This window comes from Lottia gigantea (assembly GCF_000327385.1).
Source record: "Lottia gigantea unplaced genomic scaffold LOTGIsca_4, whole genome shotgun sequence".
In the NCBI taxonomy this organism is placed as follows: domain Eukaryota; kingdom Metazoa; phylum Mollusca; class Gastropoda; family Lottiidae; genus Lottia; species Lottia gigantea.
In genome coordinates this window covers 69231-93433 of record NW_008709379.1, presented here as the reverse complement: position 1 = coordinate 93433, position 24203 = coordinate 69231, and the positions used below count along the sequence as shown (strand labels likewise).

The 24203-nt window shown below is 34.5% G+C and overlaps 3 protein-coding genes across 3 annotated transcripts; 1 reads left to right on the top strand and 2 right to left on the bottom strand.

Annotated features, from left to right (window-relative positions):
- Positions 1–5857: 5857 nt before the first annotated feature.
- LOTGIDRAFT_105672 (hypothetical protein) lies at positions 5858–6685 on the top strand (the record flags this gene model as incomplete). Its single annotated transcript, XM_009059580.1, has 1 exon — positions 5858–6685. A coding segment is annotated over one exon (828 nt), but the record flags the coding sequence as incomplete, so codon positions are not given.
- A 5402-nt stretch (positions 6686–12087) lies between these two features.
- Positions 12088–12507, bottom strand: LOTGIDRAFT_68582 (hypothetical protein; the record flags this gene model as incomplete). The annotated part of the gene is made up of 1 exon (XM_009059555.1): positions 12088–12507. A coding segment is annotated over one exon (420 nt), but the record flags the coding sequence as incomplete, so codon positions are not given.
- A 9095-nt stretch (positions 12508–21602) lies between these two features.
- Positions 21603–22007, bottom strand: LOTGIDRAFT_105312 (hypothetical protein; the record flags this gene model as incomplete). The annotated part of the gene is made up of 1 exon (XM_009059579.1): positions 21603–22007. One exon carries the CDS (start codon positions 22005–22007, stop codon positions 21603–21605), a length of 405 nt encoding a protein of 134 aa, XP_009057827.1.
- Between the last annotated feature and the right edge of the window lie 2196 nt (positions 22008–24203).

Below are 24203 nucleotides of genomic sequence, written 5' to 3'. Positions count from 1 at the left end.
ACTATTTCTCAATGATATGCATCCAACAAGATAGACTATTTCTCTATGCCTTGCATCCACCAAGATAAACTATTTCTCAATGATATGCATCCAACAAGATAAACTATTTCTCAATGATATGCATCCAACACGATAAACTATTTCTCAATGATATGCATCCAACAAGATAGACTATTTCTCTATGCCTTGCATCCAACAAGATAAACTATTTCTCAATGATGTGCATCCAACAAGATAGACTATTTCTCAATGATATGCATCCAAAAAGATAAACCATTTCTCAATTCTATGCATCCAACAAGATAGACTATTTCTCAATGATATGCATCCAATAAGATAAACTATTTCTCAATGAATGCATCCAACAAGATAGACTATTTCTCTATGCCTTGCATCCACCAAGATAAACTATTTCTCAATGATATGCATCCAACAAGATAAACTATTTCTCAATGATATGCATCCAACAAGATAAACTATTTCTCAATGATATGCATCCAACAAGATAAACTATTTCTCAATGCCTTGCATCCACCAAGATAGACTATTTCTCAATGATATGCATCCAACAAGATAAACTATTTCTCAATGCCTTGCATCCAACAAGATAGACTATTTCTCTATGCCTTGCATCCAACAAGATAGACTATTTCTCTATGCCTTGCATCCAACAAGATAAACCATTTCTCAATGATATGCATCCAACAAAATAGACTATTTCTCAATGATATGCATCCAACAAGATAGACTATTTCTCAATGATATGCATCCACCAAGATAGACTATTTCTCAATGATATGCATCCAACAAGATAGACTATTTCTCAATGCCTTGCATCCAACAAGATAAACTATTTCTCTATGCCTTGCATCCAACAAGATAAACTATTTCTCAATGATATGCATCTAACAAGATAGACTATTTCTCTATGCCTTGCATCCACCAAGATAGACTATTTCTCAATGATATGCATCCAACAAGATAGACTATTTCTCAATGATATGCATCCAACAAGATAGACTATTTCTCAATGATATGCATCCAATGAGATAGACTATTTCTCAATGATATGAATCCAACAAGATAGACTATTTCAATATGCCTTGCATCCACCAAGATAGACTATTTCTCTATGATATGCATCCAACAAGATAGACTATTTCTCTATGATATGCATCCAACAAGATAAACTATTTCTCAATGATATGCATCCAACAAGATAGACTATTTCTCAATGATATGCATCCAACAAGATAAACTATTTCTCAATGATAGGCATCCAACAAGATAGACTATTTCTCAATGATATGCATCCAACAAGATAGACTATTTCTCTATGCCTTGCATCCATCAAGATAGACTATTTCTCAATGATATGAATCCACCAAGATAGACTATTTCTTAATGATATGCATCCAACAAGATAGACTATTTCTTAATGATATGCATCCAACAAGATAAACTATTTCTCAATGATATGCATTCAACAAGATAGACTATTTCTCAATGATATGCATCCACCAAGATAGACTATTTCTCAATGATATGCATCCAACAAGATAAACTATTTCTCAATGATATGCATCCACCAAGATAGACTATTTCTCTATGATATGCATCCAACAAGATAGACTTTTTCTCTATGCCTTGCATCCACCAAGATAAACTATTTCTCAATGATATGAATCCAACAAGATAGACTATTTCTCTATGCCTTGCATCCACAAAGATAGACTATTTCTCTATGCCTTGCATCCACCAAGATAGACTATTTTTTCTATGATATGCATCCAACAAGATAGACTATTTTTCAATGATATGCATCCAACAAGATAGACTATTTCTCAATGATATGCATCCAAGAAGATAGACTATTTCTCAATGATATGCATCCACCAAGATAGACTATTTCTCAATGATATGCATCCAACAAGATAGACTATTTCTCTATGCCTTGCATCCAACAAGATAGACTATTTCTCATGATATCCATCCAACAAGATAGACTATTTCTCAATGATATGCACCCAACAAGATAGACTATTTCTCATGATATGCATCCACCAAGATAGATTATTTCTCAATGATATGCATCCAACAAGATAGACAATTTCTCTATGCCTTGCATCCAACAAGATAGACTATTTCTCAATGATATGCATCCAACAAGATAGACTATTTCTCAATGATATGCATCCAACAAGATAGACTATTTCTCATGATATGCATCCAACAAGATAGACTATTTCTCAATGTTATGCATCCAACAAGATAGACTATTTCTCAATGATATGCATCCAACAAGATAGACTATTTCTCAATGATATGCATCCAACAAGATAGACTATTTCTCAATGATATGCATCCAACACGATAAACTATTTCTCAATGATATGCATCCAACAAGATAAACTATTTCTCAATGATATGCATCCAACAAGATAAACTATTTCTCAATGATATGCATCCAACAAGATAAACTATTTCTCAATGATATGCATCCAACAAGATAAACTATTTCTCAATGATATGCATCCAACAAGATAAACTATTTCTCAATGATATGCATCCAACAAGATAGATTATTTCTCATGATATGCATCCAACAAGATAGACTATTTCTCAATGATATGCATCCACCAAGATAGACTATTTCTCATGTTATGCATCCAACAAGATGGACTATTTCTCATGATATGCATCCAACAAGATAGACTATTTCTCAATGATATGCACCCACCAAGATAAACTATTTCTCAATGATATGCATCTAACAAGATAAACTATTTCTCAATGATATGCATCCAACAAGATAGACTATTTCTCAATGATATGCATCCAACAAGATAGACTATTTCTCTATGCCTTGCACCCACCAAGATAAACTATTTCTCAATGATATGCATCCAACATGATAGCCTTTTTCTCAATAACTTGCTTCCGCTAAGATATATTAATTCGGAATGCCTTGCAGATTGAATTTTGAAATTTAACCAATCTCAATTCACAAGAAGGATCAACTGATTACTAATAAGTATTACAATGAGCCAGGTGCTATAATTTATATTTTGATGTATATTTGACAGAAGATTTATAAAGTTTACTGAAGTTAGAACATAGCCATGGATTTCTATTATCGGTGGATCGTATCGCGAGGTCGTGTATTGATACTTGACGATACCTCTCATTCCTTAAAAAGTGGGAATTTTTTTGTCAGTCGTAGCATGTTTCTCACAGACTTGATTGAAATTGTTGATAACTTATTATCAAGTGTCAACTACACTACCAAATATCACAGTTATAAAGTTATAAATCATTATATATTGAAACTTTGAAGACAACGTGTTAAAGGGATTGTAAAGAGGTTTTCTAGCCTTTTTATGTGTAATGGTCACTCCTTTGATATCTATTTAGGAGATTCCAATTCTCCTTCCGATGCCCGTGGTTCCTGCAATTCCAGAAAGAGTTAGCCGGAAATGACGCAGCTCCCACAGGAGAATTTGTAACTATTCTACCACCAGACCATAATATAACATAATAATATATTTTATCTCCTCTTACAAGATGGCGGCTTTTACATTTTGCTTCACTTTTGTAGTACTTTATATCTCAAGATGTCGAGCGACCATTTGGTAGTCCAGTAGTGATAGTAATACTGGACTAACTTGCTTTACCAAATGTTCGCCTCACTGTATTCGAAACCGGACATTTTATCAGAAGTAATGATATTTATAGCGCTCTGATTTGAACAAATATCACACAACTCTTCCATTCCGTTAAAACTAAGCAATATAAGACGTCGTAAAGAGTTTTGAAATTATTAAAATTGAAAGTTAATAATGAACCAATAAAAATATTAGGAATATCTTTTACACTAAACAAAACTGAATCTATAAAATTGAATTGTGAAAATAAATTGACAGATATTGATACAGTTATTTCAAAATGGAGCACAAGAAACCTTACTCTTATAGGAAAAATTCAAGTAATAAAATCCTTTATGTTACCCAAAATTTTGTATCCATCGAAAGCTATATATATATACCTGAAAAAATAATCAAAAAGTTCAATGAAAAAGGTTTATAAATTTCTATGGAACGGTCCAGATAAAGTCAAAAGGAAAATGATAAACCAAGATATACAAAATTGTGGTTTGAATATGATCGATCTAAATTTATTTCTAAAATGTCAAAGTATATTTTGGATAAAAAAGTTTCTGTTTGATAAGTCATCGATTTGTTCTACAACTTTTAACTTCATTCTAAAAAATTATGGAGGTCAACTTATTTTTGCCTGTAATTATGACAAAAACATAAAAATTAACATACCTTTCTATAATAAATTGCTTGAGGACTGGAAATTTATTTATATTAGAAATATTGATCAATACAGAAACTTACAGAACCAAATAATATGGAATAATAAAAACATCTTATTCAATACTTATAATTTGAAGTTATTCATTAAAGGTATAATTCATGTTGAAGATGTTCATACAATATCTACAAATTTTACCTTGTCCGAAAATCATATTATACAGAACCTCAAAAGTATAGTTTTAAAATCAACTAAAAAAATGTCAATATATTACAGCCTATCGTTTTTCAAAATATACTAGATGATATTGATAACTTGATAAAGAAAATATATAGTAAAACATTAGATATAATTAAACCTAAGGATGTATATGACCATTTGATCAAACGTGAATATATAACTCCTAAATATATTGTTAAGTGGCAAAATCTCATAAAACAACAAATAGATTACAAATATGTGAAAGATATATTTACAATGAATTTTACCGTTTGCTCCAATTCAAAATTACGAAATTTTCAATATAAGTATTTACATCGAGTAATATACACCAATGAAAAGCTTTTGAAATGTAAATTAACAGAATGCTCACTTTGTTCAATCTGTAACTCCTGCCCTGAAACGATTGAACATCTTTTTTTCTTTGTCCTTATGTTCAAGTTGTTTTAGATAAATTAAATGAAATTTTATACACAAGTGAAATTAGAATTAAATTATCTTCAGAATATTATCATTTTGGAATTGTGGACAAAACGAAATTCAAAACCAAACCACAGTGGCTCTTTGCAAACCACTTAATATATTTGACAAAATATTATATTTACAAATGTAAACTCTTAAATATTGACCCTAGTAAATTTGACCTTTGTAGATATTTGAATAAAATAAAGAATTTAGAATTAAACACATATCCTAATTCAAAAATTTACATTGAAAAATGGAAAGATATACAAGCTTTTTAAAGACCCCTCTAAATGTCACAAATACCCATAAACAACATGTCATGTATTTTATAGATTAAAGATGTATGAGATCTATAGTTAAATTTGTTGCATGTAGGATTGAAACCCTATTTTTATATGTGTTCTGTATGATAATGTAAAATGTATAATATGTATGTGTAAAATAAAATAAAGTTTTATAAGGCAACGGTGAAGAAAAATGTGAATGAGTCGGCAATTTCTAGTTCAAAATGACGCCATCTTGTAAGGGTAGATATATATTATTATTGTATTGTGGTCTGGTGGTATAATGTTTACGAATTCTCCTGCGGGAGGTGCGTCATTTCCGGCTTTCTCTTTATGGAATTGCAGAAACCACAAGCATCGGACGAAGAATAGGAATGTCCCAAATAGAAGTCAAAGGTATCCCTCATACACATACAAAGGCTCTAAAACCTCTACAATCCCTTTAAATTTTACACCATATCGCGATACGTATCGTATCATGACCCTTGTATCGTGATACATATCGTCTCGTGGCATTATTGGCGATACCCAGCACTAATTTCAATCATGCCTGGACAAAATGTTTTTGTATTTCAGAATATAGAGTTGTTCTAGTTGGAAAGACTGGAGTGGGTAAAAGTGCTTCAGGAAACAGTATACTGGGTCAGACGAAACCAAACGAAAGGGCTTTTACATCTCAGAACTCTGCTATGCCCGTCACACAGAGATGTCAGCGAAAACAGAGGTATTTGGTTAATCACGAGGCCTTGTTGAATGTCATCGACACCCCTGGTCTATTTGACAGCAAGATACCCAACGAAGAAACGGTTAAAGAAATTTCTAAATGTTTAGCGTTGACTGCTCCTGGACCACATGCATTCTTGTTTGTCTTACGCATCGGTAGATTTACCAAAGAAGAGGTTGATACCTTAGAAATACTGAGGAATTTATTTGGTGAAAATGTCCATAAGTATGTTATTGTAGTTTTTACAAATAAAGATGATTTAGATGATGATGAAGTAACGTTAGAAGAATTTGTAGATAACAGTCCAGACTATCTTAAAGAATTTTTGGAGCAATGCTATCAGCGATATGTTGGTATCTGTAACAAACCAGGTAATATGTCTCATGAACAAGATGTAGAATCTGTTATAGAATTAATAATTAAAACTATTGAAGAGAATGGAAGGGAGTTTTATAGTGGAGATTTATTGAATCTTGTAGAAGAGAGAATAGAAGAAGAAATACAGACAATACGAGAGATCGACAAGTCTAAAACTAAGGATGAGATTCAAGAAGAATTGAGGAATGAAATAGAAACTATGGATGAACTACAAGGACTGTGGGGTGACATTAACACTATAACTTTTGATGGTATTAGTGATGCATTTAAACTGTATTTAAAACAAATTAGCGAGTGAGCAGCCTAAAGCCTAAAGAATTTACATGTGAGAACCTTGCAGGCCCTTAAATGATACAGTCGTTGAAATATTTGCTGGACTATCTGAAAGAGTCCAATTTCATCTATCAATAATTCCGACGCCCGGTTCTGTAACAAATCAACAAATTCTGTTATGAGTATGCACTTAGTTATTATTAGTGTTTTCTATAATTGTATACACCTTTAGTTATATAATACTTTTAAATACAGTTATAACTATTTAAGTAACATAGATCATGCTGGTCTCGTCTATAACATACCAAATAGATTAAGAAGCAACTATTATTTTGTAGAATAGTATTGAACTCATTGAGTTAGATAGAACTTTGCTGGAAGTATTTCTGTATTATTTCTTTATGTGGTTGTGTCAAGGTTGTGGTCACATTGTTTTTCATTGTCAGTTAGAATGTTTGTGTTATTTGTTTTTCTTTATCACTTTAAATAAATAATTATTGTTAATAAACTGATTATTCAAATTATTTTTTGTTACGTTTCATTTGCTATACATGATACTTTTCAGAAGTAACAATTCTTTCTGGTGAATATTTAACACAAATTAACAAATTCATTCTGGTGACTATAAATAATTTCATTGGCTAACAACATAAAAAAAAAACGCAAATAGACGAGGTGCGGTGAAGGTGTGGTGTACGATGCAGGATTACAGTAAAGTGAATACACGAGATATGTGTCCGGACAAGGTGTGGACATTACTCGCTTCTACTATTTTCAATAGTTTGAGGTAGTTTCCTGTTCGGTATCTTGGTTTCCCCGACATCCTCCGACTGCTCCGCCACTCCGACAAGTCATTTTGATATTCTATTTGATATTGCAAAACACGTTTTCTTGACGCTGGCTGCAATAAAAAGTTGGAATGTTCTTATTATGTATGATGCACATTTTGCTAAGATGAAGTACATGTTCGGCCTGATTAGCATGCTTAGAATTCATCGCAAAATAGTTCGAGGACGTTTCCTGTCGTTTTCCTTCTCGGTTCCTGGTTGATTTTCGTTGGTCGTTTCCATCCAACTCGATTCCTAGTCGTTTCTGGTCGGTTCAAGTCGGTTCGTGTTTTATTAAGTACGAACATACCGCGTTTTTCTTGTCATTGGCGATAATCATTGATATAAAAATATTCAAAAGGTATGATAATAACGTGTGGTTCGTGTAGAAACTTGTTGAATACATTCACTATAGAAAAGGTTTAATAACAATTTGATCGTTTATTGTAAGAAGATTTAAAATAGTCGTTACGTGCAGAAAGACAGGGGTATGACATAGGCTGCTAGGCTACATATAACTCATTATTGTTCTCTTCACAACATGTTATTGCGATGACAACATTTCGTTGTTAGAATTGAATATAATTATATAAACTCATATTGAATGTAAAAAGAATATCCCCATTTAAAAACTATGTTACTAGCACTGAAGTACATGGTAAATGTCCTTGGCATAAAACTGTTTTAATGGACCCTCCCTCCTGCAAGGTAATAGATCCACTTTAAATTCAAATTCTAGCGATTGTATTTAGTAATGATGCAACTTACAGTGACTCAACTAATATCACGAGCCCCTATTCCTAAGGGAATCCCACCTTCAGATGAAAATACAAAATTTTGCAAAAAACGTACCGAAGTACCAAAGGTTAACACATAATATAAACTGATGCTGGGCCCCTACTACGAACAATATTATGACTACAGACTACAAAAATTGAAATGAGAGCAGATGTGAATGTAAATAGGTCTTCTTCTGGGTTATGTAGTATCGGCCAGTGATCATCAATAGATCTTTTGCTGGGTAATGCAGTGTCGGCCAGTTGGTCATTAATAGATCTTATTCTGGGTAATGTAGTGTCGGCCAGTAGGTCATGAATAGATCTTATTCTGAGTTATGTAGTGTCGGCCAGTAGGTCATCAATAGATCTTATTCTGGGTTATTTAGTGTCGGTCAGTAGGTTATCAATAGATCTTATTCTGGGTTATGTAGTGTCGGTCAGTAGGTCATCAATAGATATTATTCTGGGTTATGTAGTGTCGGCCAATAGGTCATCAATAGATCTTATTTTGGGTTATGTAGCATCGGCCAGTAGGTCATCAGTAGATCTTATTCTGGGTTATGTAGCATCGGCCAGTAGGTCATCAGTAGATCTTATTCTGGGTTATGTAGTGTCTGCCAGTAGGTCATCAATAGATCTTATTCTGGGTTATGTAGTGTCGGCCAGTAGGTCATCAATAGATCTTATTCTGGGTTATGTAGTGTCGGCCAGTAGGTCATCAATAGATCATATTCTGGGTTATGTAGTGTCGGTCAGTAGGTCATCAATGGATCTTATTCTGGGTTATGTAGTGTCGGCCAGTAGGTCATCAATAGATCTTATTCTGGGTTATGTAGTGTCGGCCAGTAGGTCATCAATAGATCATATTCTGGGTTATGTAGTGTCGGCCAATAGGTCATCAATAGATCTTATTTTGGGTTATGTAGCATCGGCCAGTAGGTCATCAGTAGATCTTATTCTGGGTTATGTAGCATCTGCCAGTAGGTCATCAATAGATCTTATTCTGGGTTATGTAGTGTCGGCCAGTAGGTCATCAATAGATCTTATTCTGGGTTATGTAGTGTCGGCCAGTAGGTCATCAATAGATCATATTCTGGGTTATGTAGTGTCGGTCAGTAGGTCATCAAGCAGAAAACCCACTTAATATTCCTTATAAAACAGTTCTTTTTTTATGATGTTCACATTGATTCCGTTTGGCAATTCTTAAATCATTCGGATAAGGGATGAGTTAAGATTCGAATGCTGATCCTGATTCTTGATAAATCCTATTTCCACCTTCGTAGAAAGTATGATAATGAATTTGAGTGGGGTTGGGTATTCTACTTGAACTGACTCTTTGGTTTAGTTTTCACCAAGTTGATAATTCAAGAATTTTGAATTAAAAACTTTTTTTCGCCGTTTTTTACAAGATGGAGGCTGATCATATGGACTTAAAAAGTTTCTAATTAAAAATTCGTTGAATTATCACCTTCAAAATAAAAGTAGAAAAATGTCGTGTGTAAGCCACCGCCAGCAGGAGCTAGTTTTTCTGATAACTGTCAAAATGTCTTTCAGAGGCTGGAATAGAGGCAGATGTGTCGTACTACTTATGCACATGTACTTATGTTTGTTAAAATTTGTAAATGGTTTCTTACTAGGCGTTGCTATTTAGGGAATTTTGGATTTGTTTGATATGTCTTACCCTAACAGCTTTAACATAACATAAAAAAACATTTCAACAACCTGTACACATGTCAATTATATTAGCCGCACTCCATCAACGTTTTATTTGAAATCACATTTGTCTGAGGAAAAAGAAAAGTGTCAGATGGTGAAGGAGGGGTCGCTATAATGTAGATAACGGATCTTTCGTCGGCTATTTAAAACTGCGCGTAGTCAAAAGTTCAAGGGTCTCGGTGTCACGTGATACTAACAACAAGTGTAAGAAAGTGGATATGGAAAATACATCATTTTCCTTAAAAGTTCCAGATAAAATTTCTCTCGGGAAATTTTTTTTTTATTAATTTTGTAAATCCAAAACGACATTTTGACGAAACATTGGTAGCAGCTAGTGAAATTTTCACATGAGCATGTATATCAATTATAAGGGAGTAAGTATTTCCAAATGAAAAGTGGTATCAGGTGTCTGGCGCCCCGTCATAGCTGCCCAACATACACAAAGCACACTACAAATAGGAACACCCCGACTGAAGAAACAGTGACTTGATGACAAATGTATTTTATTTTCAAGATTATTAATAATCGTTTCACATTAACCTTTCAATATGGGATAAATATTGGACAGATTGGTTCTAAATGAAAACATCTGTACCTGTATCTACTCGTCAAGTTCTGTAGTTCAATGAAAATGTTATCCGCGATTCTGGCCACCAAAACCAAACAAAGATCGGAACCAGTCACAAACACGTTGGATTTGTTGCCAATAATAGCCTGTAGATTCGTCGTGTCCCAATCTGTAATAAACAGCTCTCCTGAAAGCTTTACCATCCACTTTATTCGCTTCTTTTCGATGCCTTTCCATCGCAGCAATAGATTCTACCTGGGCATTGGCGATTCTCTTAGGAGAAATGGGGTTGTTAAATCTGGAATTGATATCATATAGAAGGCCATCTCTGTCTTTCTGACTGTATCCTTTACAATTCAGAATGTGATATGGTTGTAGATTGGGTAGACTGAGTAGATGCTGTGGAAATATGAATTGACGGTCATCATCTTCTAGCGAATCTTTACCAGTAAAAACATACATCAGTTGATCCGATATTTCTCCACCAAATAAACATGTAACAAAGTCCCAAGCCATTTGTTCAGATCCTGAAAATCTGTCGTCAACACTCAGCACCAGAATACAAACATGAATCGAGGTTAATCTCTTTATTGTACTGATGATATCGTTAGCAGTATCTACATCAGAACGAATTGAGCTGAAGAAACCAGGAGTATCTACCACTAGAAGTTGGTCTGATTCTTCAATTTGGCATGTTTTAGTACCTCTTTCTTCCATCATACTGGCAGCAAACTTCTTCTCATCCAATAGAACATTTCCTACTGAACTTTTACCAATTCCACTTTTACCCAGTAACAAGACTGTTTTTTTATTATTCTGTGGTATATTATCTGAAACATGAAAGACATCATAAGACTTGTTAAATGGAAAATGGATTTTTCCTATCGACATCACTATCTAGATAAACTAGAAAAACTATACAGCTATAACGTAGTCACCTTTTTTAGCCTTCTTCGATTCTCCAACAGAAATCCAGCCTGTGTTGCCTGTCCTACAAATATAGATTCGTTATTGCTGGATTTATTTTTTAGGGTCAATTTAAGCAAACTATTTGATTAATTGGTGTTTCTGATGAATTATCATGTATTCTTAATCATATCATTATGTTTTTATTGAATATAATGAACCAATCATAAATGTCCATGTATGTAGAGTCTGGATTAACAAAAAAGACTTTTGACCTTTCTTGATCGGTCACTCATTGGAATTCTGCTGGTAATTCTCTTCTAATTTAGCTAATATGATTTAATTATGGACATGTGAGACAAATTTGTATTTTTTCCAAGTCATTTGAGCACCTCTACATTCTATTCAAATAAGTATTAGCATTTGCATTTTCATATTTGCATTTGCATTGATATATTTACCTTTTCCTGATAGTGGAGTTATTAAGGAAAGAGTTGCCAAGCTTCTCGTAAGTTAATTTAACAGACTGGATCATTTCAGAAGAGCTATTTATATCAGTATGACGTCTAGCAGCAACTCCTATTGGTGACGTTGCCAGACGGCTGATAAAATCGTTTAACTGCTGTGGCAATTTTTGTATATACTCGTCCAGTGTCTGACCCTCGTCTTCGAACTCATCCATACCAGTAAACACTACAAGGACATGTTTGTTGAGATACATATCGAATACTTTCTGAAAGTTTTGAATTCTCTTGATGTCATCACCAGTTACCCTCTCTGATAAACTAAAGACAAAGATAACGCAATGTGGACCAGGGGCTAGTAACTCCATTCCTCTATCAATTTCTTTCTGAGTTTCCTCTTCTGTCAGGCGAATATTACAATAACCTGGTGTATCAACTATAACTAGTTCTCTACCATCTTCTAGTGTACGTCTTGCTAACTGACTCTGTTGTGTTCCATCGTTTCTGCTCACTGTAAAAACTTTACTTCCGATCAGCTGATTCCCCACCGAGCTTTTTCCACTTCCGGTCTTGCCCAAAAGAAGAATTCGGATCTCCTTGGACGTCTCTATTTCCATAGTTTCAATCAGATATAAACTGAATAAGACAAAAGAAATACCATAAACAGAAAGTTGAATGCTGATAAAAACAACTAACAGTTTGAGTATGGTATAGAATTACCTAAACGATAATAATCATTGACTTTTGTAGTGGAATGTGTTTAATATATAAACTTTGATGGAATATTTCAGTAATGATATTTTTAGCATACAGTGTTTCATACATGGAAATTTCATTGAAGTGTAGGCGTATAAAAGTAAATAAGTTTAAGCTAATATTATCAGTTATTACTAATCCTGTAAAAACCCAACGTGGAAGGTGTAGATCTTTTTTATTATAGATAACATAGATAAACGTCATACAAACAGAATAGAAAGTAAAAATGAAATTAAATGAATGGAGTTTTAAGTCCTACTTTTCTGCACCATGTAGGCTAATGAAGACGGGCAACGCCATGTAGTGTAAAATGAGGAGAATAGAAAGTAAAAGGACAGAAAGAGGACAAAGAGAGTGAATAAGTTAATATCTATAAGAAAAAAAAATCAATGAAAAAAAATATACAGATAAATTAAATAAATTGATATTATAACTATACTAATGCACTAAATCAGGTTTGGGTGTTTCTTTCCGCAAGAATGCAAAAATAATCTTAGTATACACTTATGTATTGTTGTCAGGTAGACTAAATCTAGTGTTTAAACTAAAGATTACATAATTTGATAATGACTTCAGATAATTGACATCGTGTGCGTTTAAGATGGATTATTCGAAAATTTGTCACGTCTGTTATTATGGTCAGAGCACTCAATTATAGCGTGCACTATAGCATTGAATAAAGAATTCCACATTTCTCCCACAGAAGATTATAACTGTTAGCGTTTGAGAATTTAGCTTGAGTAAATGCTTTGGTAAATATTAAACAAGACGTAATAAGGGTCCTTTAGCCACTGGGTGGTGGGTAACACTAGTATGACATACAGAGAAAAGACAAAAATCAGGGTCAGAAGCCACCCGTTCTTTCCGAGATGCAAATTCTGTGTCTAAGATGGCTTGTTTAACTATGTTTGACCAACTTTTTATTGCGCGAGCCCTACATACCATGGATCATTCTGACGCTATTGAATTATGAATGCGTATTCAATCATTCTGAGAAACGAAGTTGTTATCTTTGTAAAATGCTAATGTCTCGGTATAAGTGTAAGAAGGTGAATCACGTGATTGTAGAGTCATTTCAGCGAACGGAATGCAAATTGTTGTCAACGTCGTGCAGAACTGCTGATGGATGGATGGAACGAGTAATTGTTCTAGCAACGTCTAACGTCTAACTAACTGTGCCCTGCAATTTAATAAGGAGACTTTTAGGTATCGCTGAACTACATTTGAGAAAAAACCCTTTTCTCTGCCGAATTTCCCTTGACGTTAGTAAATATAATAAAATAGAGTTATGTATTAGACTTACCACTCTTGATAATGGTTGTTACTATAATACTGTACACAGCCTTCAACAACTATACACCACACAGGTAAAGACAAGATAGGCGGGCCAATACATATTCATAACACAGCCTTCTTAATCTTATTATAATATACTGCACGACTGTTAATGGCGATTGGTGATACAGACAAATGTCATGTCAAATCGATTTCAAGCTCTTGACAAAGTTAATCGATAGATATACACCATGGTAATATAAGAGCCGTAAGACAAACGGAAAATATTGTGATGATGGAATTATTTTTCAAAAATCAGGAAGATTTTCTACTGATTTCTGTGTCCTACGATTACTGATTATCTGATGCAGTTTTCCGTTTATAGATCGTCACTAATTTTTGGACAACATTTTAACAATGACCACAAATTCAAACTGTAAAAATATTTGCTCAGCACTCGAGCTCCAATGTGACCAATCAAGCGAAGTTTCACAATGCAAAATCCCCAATCGAAGACGGTGCGCCATGACAGTCCCGATGGACATCAGTGACAAAAATATCTCCAAAATGTCTTAAAATGCTCGGCAACGTGTAACAGATAGTATGACAATACTTCGGCGTTATGTCGCCCAGATACTGGCAAATATTTGCCGACGTTCTGAATAGCTTCGTAGATGCTCTTGCGTGCACTTTTGGCGAAAAAATGTCGTGAATGCATCCCCACAAATTTTTTCCTGAGGCGTTACCCATTTGCAAACTTCATGTGTATATATTCACTTTGCTTTCTGTATTCTCTTCTTGCAGTTTTATCTTTCAGCACCATAATAGAGAATTCGTGCTATCATTAGAATGGTCATCTTCACAATGTCAAGCTAATACTAACTTTCCCTTATACCTTGACGGCAATAACCATTATTTTTGTATTACAGCAGTTTGTAAATGCAGCGATTTGATTGGATTCTATCAGCAAATCAGACCAGCTCTCGACAGGAATTCTGTAAGGTTACATGTTGACAGTCTATCTGGCCGAGGGCTTTGATTGGCTGTATTCGCTGGCATACAATCCAATCAAATCACTTCATTCCGTGATACAAGAATAGTGGGTAATGCAGTCAAGGTATAAGAAGAAGTTCGGATAATATTTCGGCTCATGTAAATCATTATAACTTCAATACTTTTTATTTTATTAACCGAGCAACTCATTCACAGAAAAAAACATATCAGAGTACAGGTAAACTGTTGGTATTAGACAAGGTACGATGTCCTGTGTGGTGTACGATGCGGGATACAGTTAGTAGAAGAGAATCATGTCTGTAAAGTGCCCGGACCTCGTGTATTTAATTCTTCTATTTTCTACAGTACGATAATCCTGAATCGTACACCACAACGGACACGGCACCTCGTCTATTTGCGGCTTAATATGTTTTTGTATATGTTGTTAGCCAATATCATTATTTATGGTCACGTGAAATAGTCACCAGAATGAATTTGTCAATTTTTGTTAAAAAGTTGCGAACTCTTTAATTTGTGTTAAATAGTTGCCGACTCGTTAAATTGTGTGAAATAGTTGCTGACTCGTTAATTTGTGTTAAATAGTTGCTGACTCGTTAATTTGGGTTTGATTGGTGCTGACTCGTTAATTTGGGTTTGATTGGTGCTGACTCGTTAATTTGCATTAAATAGTTGCTGACTCGTTAAATTGTGTAAAATAGTTGCTGACTCGTTAATTTGTGTTAAATAGTTGCTGACTCGTTAAATTGTGTGAAATAGTTGCTGACTCGTTAATTTGTGTTAAATAGTTGCTGACTCGTTAATTTGTGTTAAATAGTTGCTGACTCGTTAATTTGTGTTAAATAGTTGCTGACTCGTTAATTTGTGTTAAATAGTTGCTGACTCGTTAATTTGTGTTAAATAGTTGCTGACTCGTTAATTTGTGTTAAATAGTTGCTGACTCGTTAATTTGGGTTTGATTGGTGCTGACTCGTTAATTTGCGTTAAATAGTTGCTAACTCGTTAATTTGTGTTAAATAGTTGCTGACTCGTTAAATTGTGTTAAATAGTTGCTGACTCGTTAATTTGGGTTTGATAGTTGCTGACTCGTTAAATTGTGTTAAATAGTTGCTGACTCGTTAAATTGTGTTAAATAGTTGCTGACTCGTTAAATTGTGTTAAATAGTTGCTGACTCGTTAAATTGTGTAAAATAGTTGCCGACTCGTTAAGTTGTGTTCAATAGTGGTTAAATAGTTGATGACTCGTTAAATTGTGTTAAATAGTTGCTGACTCGTTAATTTGTGTTAAATAGTTGCTGACTCGTTCAATAGTGATTAAGGAGTTGATGACTTGTTAAATTGTGTTAAATAGATGCCGCCTCGTTGTGTTAAATAGTTGTCGCCTCGTTGTGTTAAATAGTTGCCGACTCGTCAATTTGTGTTCAATAGTGGTTAAATAGTTGATGACTCGTTAAATTGTGTTAAATAGTCACTGACTCACCAATTTGTGTTAAATAGTTGCTGACTCGTTGTGTTAAATAGATGCCGCCTCGTTGTGTTAAATAGATGCCGACTCGTCAATTTGTGTTCAATACTGGTTAAATAGTTGCTGACTCGTTAATTTGTGTTTGATTGTTGCTGACTCGTTAACTGTATTTAAAAGTATTATATGGCGTTAGGTGTATACAGTTATAGAAAACACTAATGATAACTAAAATAACTATAATAGAATTTGTTGATTTGTTACAGAGCCGGGCGTCGAATTTATTGATTGATGAAATTAAACTCTTTCAGAAGGTCAAGCAAATATTTCAACGACTTTATCATTTAATTTGTTTTAAATACAGTTTAAACGCATCACTAATACCATCAAAAGTTATAGTGTTAATGTCACTCCACAGTCTTTCTAATTCTGATTCACCATCCATAGTTTCTATTTCATTCCTCAATTCTTCTCGAATCTCATCCTCAGTTTTAGTCTTGTCGGTCTCTCGTATTGTCTGTATTTCTCCTTATATTCTCTCTTCTACAAGATTCAATAAATCTCTACTATAAAACTCCCTTCCATTCTCTTCAAGTTGTAAATTTGTAATTTGTAGAAGGTTGTAAATTATTGTTGTTTGTAATTTGTAGAGGGTGTACCAATGGAGCTTTTTGAATTGAGAAATGATTCCCTCTAGACAAGTACATCTAGTATCCTTATTCCTTATCTGAAGATCAGAGATCAAAACATGGGAAATCGCATGCATTATCTGCTTCTTTGTTTCAAAGCATCCCGTGTGTCATGTTCCACGTTTGTATCAAAGAAGAAGCAGAACAGTAAACTGACGATTCCATTATATTGCATTTATTTAACGGGACAAGTGCCACTTTGAGGGGGGCTAGGGGGGTGTTGATTTGAGTCTTGAAAATATGTACATAGTTTTCAGAAGTACTAGAAATATTCGAAAATCGCATAATTCCTTAAAAAATATCTCCGACATGAATTCTACTCGCTATTTCTATATATGACAAAGCCTCAAGAAAAGACGATTTAACTTTCAAACGCGGATAATTCTGGACAAACAGGCTCAAATTTCGACGGTGAGCCCTGAACACTATTATTGATTAAATTTAAGCCTTCAAATCCATGTGAAATCCATACAAAATTATCCGCGTTTGAATAATACAACTGTCATAATTGATTGTATTATCCATTTTGAGAAATTAGCGTACATTAACGTGGCGTCTTAGGGACGTCGTCAAGCAGCTGATACACATTAACATCATGTTTGACTCTTTTATGTTTTTAATCTGGAATCCTTTTTGTCGAATCACTAGAAGCCGTCTTGCATTCGCTCATCAGGATGGAATGAAAACAGCTATTGCATTACTAAGAAGCATATGTTACATGACTAGCAAAGATGACTGCAAACTTTATAATACTAATATTGACCATGCATGCAATCTATAGTCTAAATCAATATTCTATTTATAGCTATAGTCTTTATCAAACTAGTGTTCATATTCTCAACACTTTTGGAGGTTTGCTAAAATACACGTCTGATACCAAACGATTCTGCTTCTTTGTATTTACCTGAACTATTTTGTGTATTTTTAGATTGTAAGACTGGAAGTACAGACCGGTGAACTGATGATTAAACAAATTGAAAACACCCACATGACATGTGAACCCATCTTCCTGGCTAAACCCGGTGCTGTTAAAGAGGGCGAAGGTAAGTATTTCTAGGATGGAAGTTCTATGCGATTTTCAGATTTTGAACACATACTGAGACAGCAAAAACCCAAGATTTCAAAATAGAACTGATATTTTAATATCTTCTAGGCTTTAAAGGGTTATAAAAGAGGTTTTCAGGTATCTTTCATGAGCATCTGTAACTTTGTCCTATTTGCATATTCTGACATCTGTGGTTTCTGAATTACTGGACTAGGCTTGAATTCGATAGGATTAACCTATAGGCAAACTAGGCAGCTGCCTTTCGGCCCATGACAAATTTGTAACAGTAAAAATTATCAAACAGTTAATAAATTTCCCCAGGCACATCGAATATTGTCCTACTGGGAGCGTGATGTGTGAGAATCTACTAAATTGTTTGAGCCTAATGGTGTTGAATGCTAATATCGTGTATACGACTGATCCTGATGAGCTGACTGATCTGTTCCTGTAAAAAAAGATCGCAAACTTCCTGCCATAAAATTATAATCACACCATGCCCCCTCCCTAAAATGAGAAATTAGGCCCTCTACTGTTCGTATGCCTACGACCCAACAATTCCAAAATCCGCTACTGAATCCGGTATCAAGTGTTGCTGTATAATCCGGCAATTAGTCATGCTGTTCTATTGACTGCCACCGGTTCAATTAATAATAACCTATAAATATTTGGAACAGATTAAATCTTGTGAATTTTATTTCAATCAAGTATGCTCTTCTTCCCTGCTTCCGTGATCCACGACCATTCCTTACTCACCCCATGCCCCTCCGAATATATTACCTCCCCTACTCCGAACAATCAAGTCTGGATACGGGTCTGCTGTGTGTATTGGCCTTATGTATCCAGCCTTGTTGAAATCACGTGGATCCTTTGGACAATTTCAATTTCTAATTATTTTTCACCTTTTCATCTACTTCACATAGATGTCAGCAAAAGAATCAAATGAAAAAATAAAATTTTAATTTTATAATCATTATTAAACACAAAGTCTAAAAGTCTTTTACATAATCATAATCATTGTAAAATTTGTATTATCTCCCTGGTGCTCCAACTAGGGATATATGCAAGTGTGACTACGGAGCCCCTTAAGCGCAATTTGAATACTTTTTAATACGTTAATGCGAAATAATTATGGTTCATTTCTTGACGAAAGCGAAATAAATGAGAAAACCGAAGTAACAAACTACAGCGATTAACAGTGGAACCCATATCACTCCATACATTACTCGCTCTGAAAAAATAATATACATTATGATATTGTATATGGCGAGATCCTGTATTCAAAATTATTAAAAGGTGCAAGGCAAGTTTTCTCGGTTGTAGAAGAGAAGAAGCCGATTTTGTCATTCAGAAAATATTTTTTACGGCGTACCTAGGAGGATTTCCATTTCAAAAATGAATTAAGTCAAAGAAGTGTACTCATTAGTGAGGATAAGAATGATTTCTGTGACTGTATGGATTTCCAAAAATCAGCATAGCCAATAAAGTCATAATTTACCTGTATCGTTGTCTTGAACTGGAATCTCACCCAAACATCGAGTTGGCAGAGTGGTAATGTTTTGAGTGTGATTCTGGTCTGGTTCCTCAGTTGATGGTTCTGTAATAGTGCTGGTAATACTTTTAGTATTATAACCACATATAGTATCTGTCCATGGGGTACCTAAAACATTTACAGCACAGATATCGTTAAATTCACATAACAAAGGAAGGTGAAGATAGAGAAGAATGCATGAAATAATGAAGGTGTAGGGGGAAAGATGAATATTAGATGTAGAAAGATATATTTACAAAGGTGGAGAGTGATGAGTGGAAAAACGGTGAAGATGAAGACGAATTAGTGAAGAAAAACAGAAAAGAAACAGATGAAGAAGAAGAAGAATAGACAAATGACGGTGGAGAAGATTGAAGACAAATGAGGGTGACGAAGGATAGATGGACGACAAGTGAAGGTGAAGAAGGAAAGATGGAAGATAATTGAAGGTCGTGAAGGCTATATGGAATATATCTGAAGGTAAAGAAGAATAGATAGAAGACAAGTTACGGTGGACAAGGAAAGATGGAAGGTGGTGAAGGATATATGGAATATATCTGAAGGTAAAGAAGGATAGATGGAAGACAAGTGAAGGTGGAAAAGGATACAGTATATGGAATATATCTGAAGGTAAAGAAGGATAGATGGAAGACAAGTGAAGGTGGAAAAGGATACAGTATATGGAATATATCTGAAGGTAAAGAAGAATAGATGGAAGACAAGTGAAGGTGGTGAAGGATACAGTATATGGAATATATCTGAAGGTAAAGAAGGAAAGATGGAAGACAAGTGAAGGTGGTGAAGGATACAGTATATGGAATATATCTGAAGGTAAAGAAGAATAGAGGGAAGACAAGTGAAGGTGGAAAAGGATAGATTGGAGACAAGTGAAGGTGGTGAAGGATGCAGTATATGGAATATATCTGAAGGTGGCGAAGGATAGATGGAAGACAAGTGAAGGAGGAGAAGGGTGGATAGAAGACAGGTGAAGGTGGTGAAGGATACAGTATATGGAATATATCTGAAGGTAAAGAAGAAAAGAGGGAAGACAAGTGAAGGTGGTGAAGGATACAGTATATGGAACATATCTGAAGGTGGCGAAGGATAGATAGAAGACAAGTGGAAGGTGGTGAAGGATATATGGAATATATACTGAAGGTAAAGAAGGATAGATGGAAGACAAGTGAAGGTGGAAAAGGATACAGTATATGGAATATATCTGAAGGTAAAGAAGAATAGATGGAAGACAAGTGAAGGTGGTGAAGGATACAGTATATGGAATATATCTGATGGTAAAGAAGAATAGAGGGAAGACAAGTGAAGGTGGTGAAGGATACAGTATATGGAATATATCTGAAGGTAAAGAAGAATAGAGGGAAGACAAGTGAAGGTGGTGAAGGATACAGTATATGGAATATATCTGAAGGTGGCGAAGGATAGATAGAAGACAAGTGAAGGTGGTGAAGGATATATGGAATATTACTGAAGGTAAAGAAGGATAGATGGAAGACAAGTGAAGGTGGTGAAGGATACAGTATATGGAATATATCTGAAGGTAAAGAAGGAAAGATGGAAGACAAGTGAAGGTGGTGAAGGATATATGGAATATATCTGAAGGTAAAGAAGGATAGATGGAAGACAAGTGAAGGTGGAGAAGGGCAGATTGAAGATAAGTGAAGATTGACAAGGATAGATTGAAGGCAAGTGAAGGTGGCGAAGGATAGATGGAAGATAAGTGAAGGTGGAGAAGGATATATGGCAGACATGTGAAGGTGGAGAAGAGTTCGTTTTGCCGTTCGGATCGTTAGTACTTGGTTTATTTGTTTGTAATAAAACATACTTTATGTCGTTAAATTCTGATATGTACTTGTAAGTTACAGAATATAAGACAATGAGAACAGGATCTACAGAAATATTCAAAGATACTTGCCTTCAGCTACAACAACTTCTCCATCTTTACACACTGAATGGTTGTAACACTGTCCATCATGTCCAAGAGCCTGGACCCAATATTTACCTACTGGACATTGACAGATATCATTGCTAACTCTAGTACATTCAGTAATGAGTTCCTGACCTCCGTGACAAGGTCTGCAATCAATACAATATGTGTAATTATTATCCTTGTCCATGAATGTATTTCTTGGACAGAACTTGCATGTTGATGGACCTTGGTTTATTTCACAAGCCTTCTGCAGATACTCCCCCTTTTTACATAATTGACAGGAGAAGCCATTATCTGCCTGATACAGATTTGAGTTGCCCTGAAAAAATTTAGTGTGCAAAATAAAAATACAGTGTATATGATGAACGATTGCCATGAAATCTCAAAAAAAAAACGCATTACATATTAATTCTTTATCAACTTAGAAAATTTAACTGCTTCTTTTTACATTCTCAATATTCAATGTTTTGTAAAGTTTATATTCAAACTATATTTGATTATTGTATTCATTGTCAGTAATTATTCATGTTGTGTTCAAAACAGGCCCGTAGATACGCCGGAAAAAATTGACAACGGGCCATTTCCACAATTACAACTAAACACCATAAGCCATACACCATTGCCCCTTCGGAAAAATCACTTGCCCCTCTGAACAATCAAGTCTGGCTACGGACAATGTTCAAAAATTAGAAAAAAAAAACAACCTAATACCTTTTCTGTCTTCTCATCTAATAATCTTCCGACGCTGGAAGAGACTAGGGAGAAGACAATCACTAAATCCCGAGTGAAAGGCATCTCTTAAAGTCAATTAGTTCAATGTTCATCATGTTAGGAAAACCCCTAACTATATATAACTTTCCAAGCCTCCCAAAATAACTAATACGCATTGAAGTATAATTGAATTGAATTTTTGCCGTAAGTGTGACAATTGAAAGGATGAACCCTAAGTTCGTTTGAGACTTGTAGAATGAATATGCTTAATTGTTGTTAAGCCTCGTAAAAGAAAAAGCATTAAAAACTCATCATAGTATAGAATAGGTATCGTCTGGGCGTCAGAGACTTAAAGATGGAGTCTTTCATTTTTGTTTCTAATCCATTGTTGTGTGTCAAACACTTATATAAATCGATTGACCGGTTATCCTAACAACTTCCGAGTACCAGAGTTAATCTGTGCGGTTCCTAATTAACTCGTAATTAGCTAATTACTGAGAGAATCCCCGTGTTTACATTTCCAATAGTCTCGATTTCCAATGTTTAATTTGATTGGCTATTATTTTTAATCACATCCGTGATTGGTTAAAAATCGTTTAAATATGCGCGCATGTGCACTCCCCTCATTCCTTTCTTTCCTCACAACAACAATATGGCGGCGCGAAGAATGCACAGTTTACAATTTAAAAAGGCTTCAGATTCAGAATATAAAGGGAACAAAGAAATGGGATCAAGAAAATCCAAGAATATGTTAAGATAAGGATGTCTATGAACGATGGTGTAATTTCATGAAGGGGAATCAGTTAAAATCTCATAGTGAAGCAGCCACTCGCTTGCTCAACAGTCTGTAATAATGACGTCATTTGGTCACGTGAACAAACATGAAGTCTAAATTTAGCTTCTCAAAACAATTTGAGTAAATGACTTCCCCAAGCCTTTCTACGTCCACATACGGTATTTTAACATATGAATATTTGTATAATTCATTAGAAACACTGATTAATCAATTAGTAAGCATGATTTGACAAAGAAAAATGAGCAAATGCACCTTTAAGATAACTAATGACTAATGTCCATGTATGAAGAACGTAATCTTGTTAGACAGGTTAAGCGCTCTATCTCTTTTTGAGCAAATTTTCTACTGAAGAATAGTCGTAACAAATATGAGGAAAATGTAATAAATGAATGTGTTATTATGAAGATATTCTTAATGTTTTTCTATTTTCAATTGTGATGTTCAAGACAGTTTAGTTTCTAACCCGATAGGCTGAAAATCGAATCAAAGTCTAAAAACTATAAAATGCAGTCGCATACTATGAGCTATCAAAACGTCGAAGGTCCAATACAAGTTTTTTGATTAAAAAAAATATAGAAATACCAACGCCTTGTACCCTGACCTGATTTCTAAAAGAAAATATTAATATGATTTGTGTACGTTTCTGCCCCATAATATGTATCAGAATGTACGTCATCTTTTGCAGGACTATTTTTCAAAATATTTCTTGGGAGACACTCAATTGAAGAAATCTTTCTATGGTGCATTCCACCTCAACAGTCAATCCTTCCCCTATTTGTACCCTTAGTCTCTTACTTTTTGGTAAAATACTCGGAATGAAAAATATTGCCAAACAAACAAATATGATGAAAAAGTATCATCTGGTGTAGTCTTAAATAAATAACGACTAATAATAAAAGGGTAAATCTCATTACCTTTTCTGAAAGTTTTATACCAGTATTTATCCATAGTTAGTCCAGCGAAATACTAAACCCATTGTGCATTTTGTGATTCAAACAACAAATTTGGTACTTGTATCACAAAATGCGCAATACCTTCATACATGAGGTCTGTGCCGCTGGACTA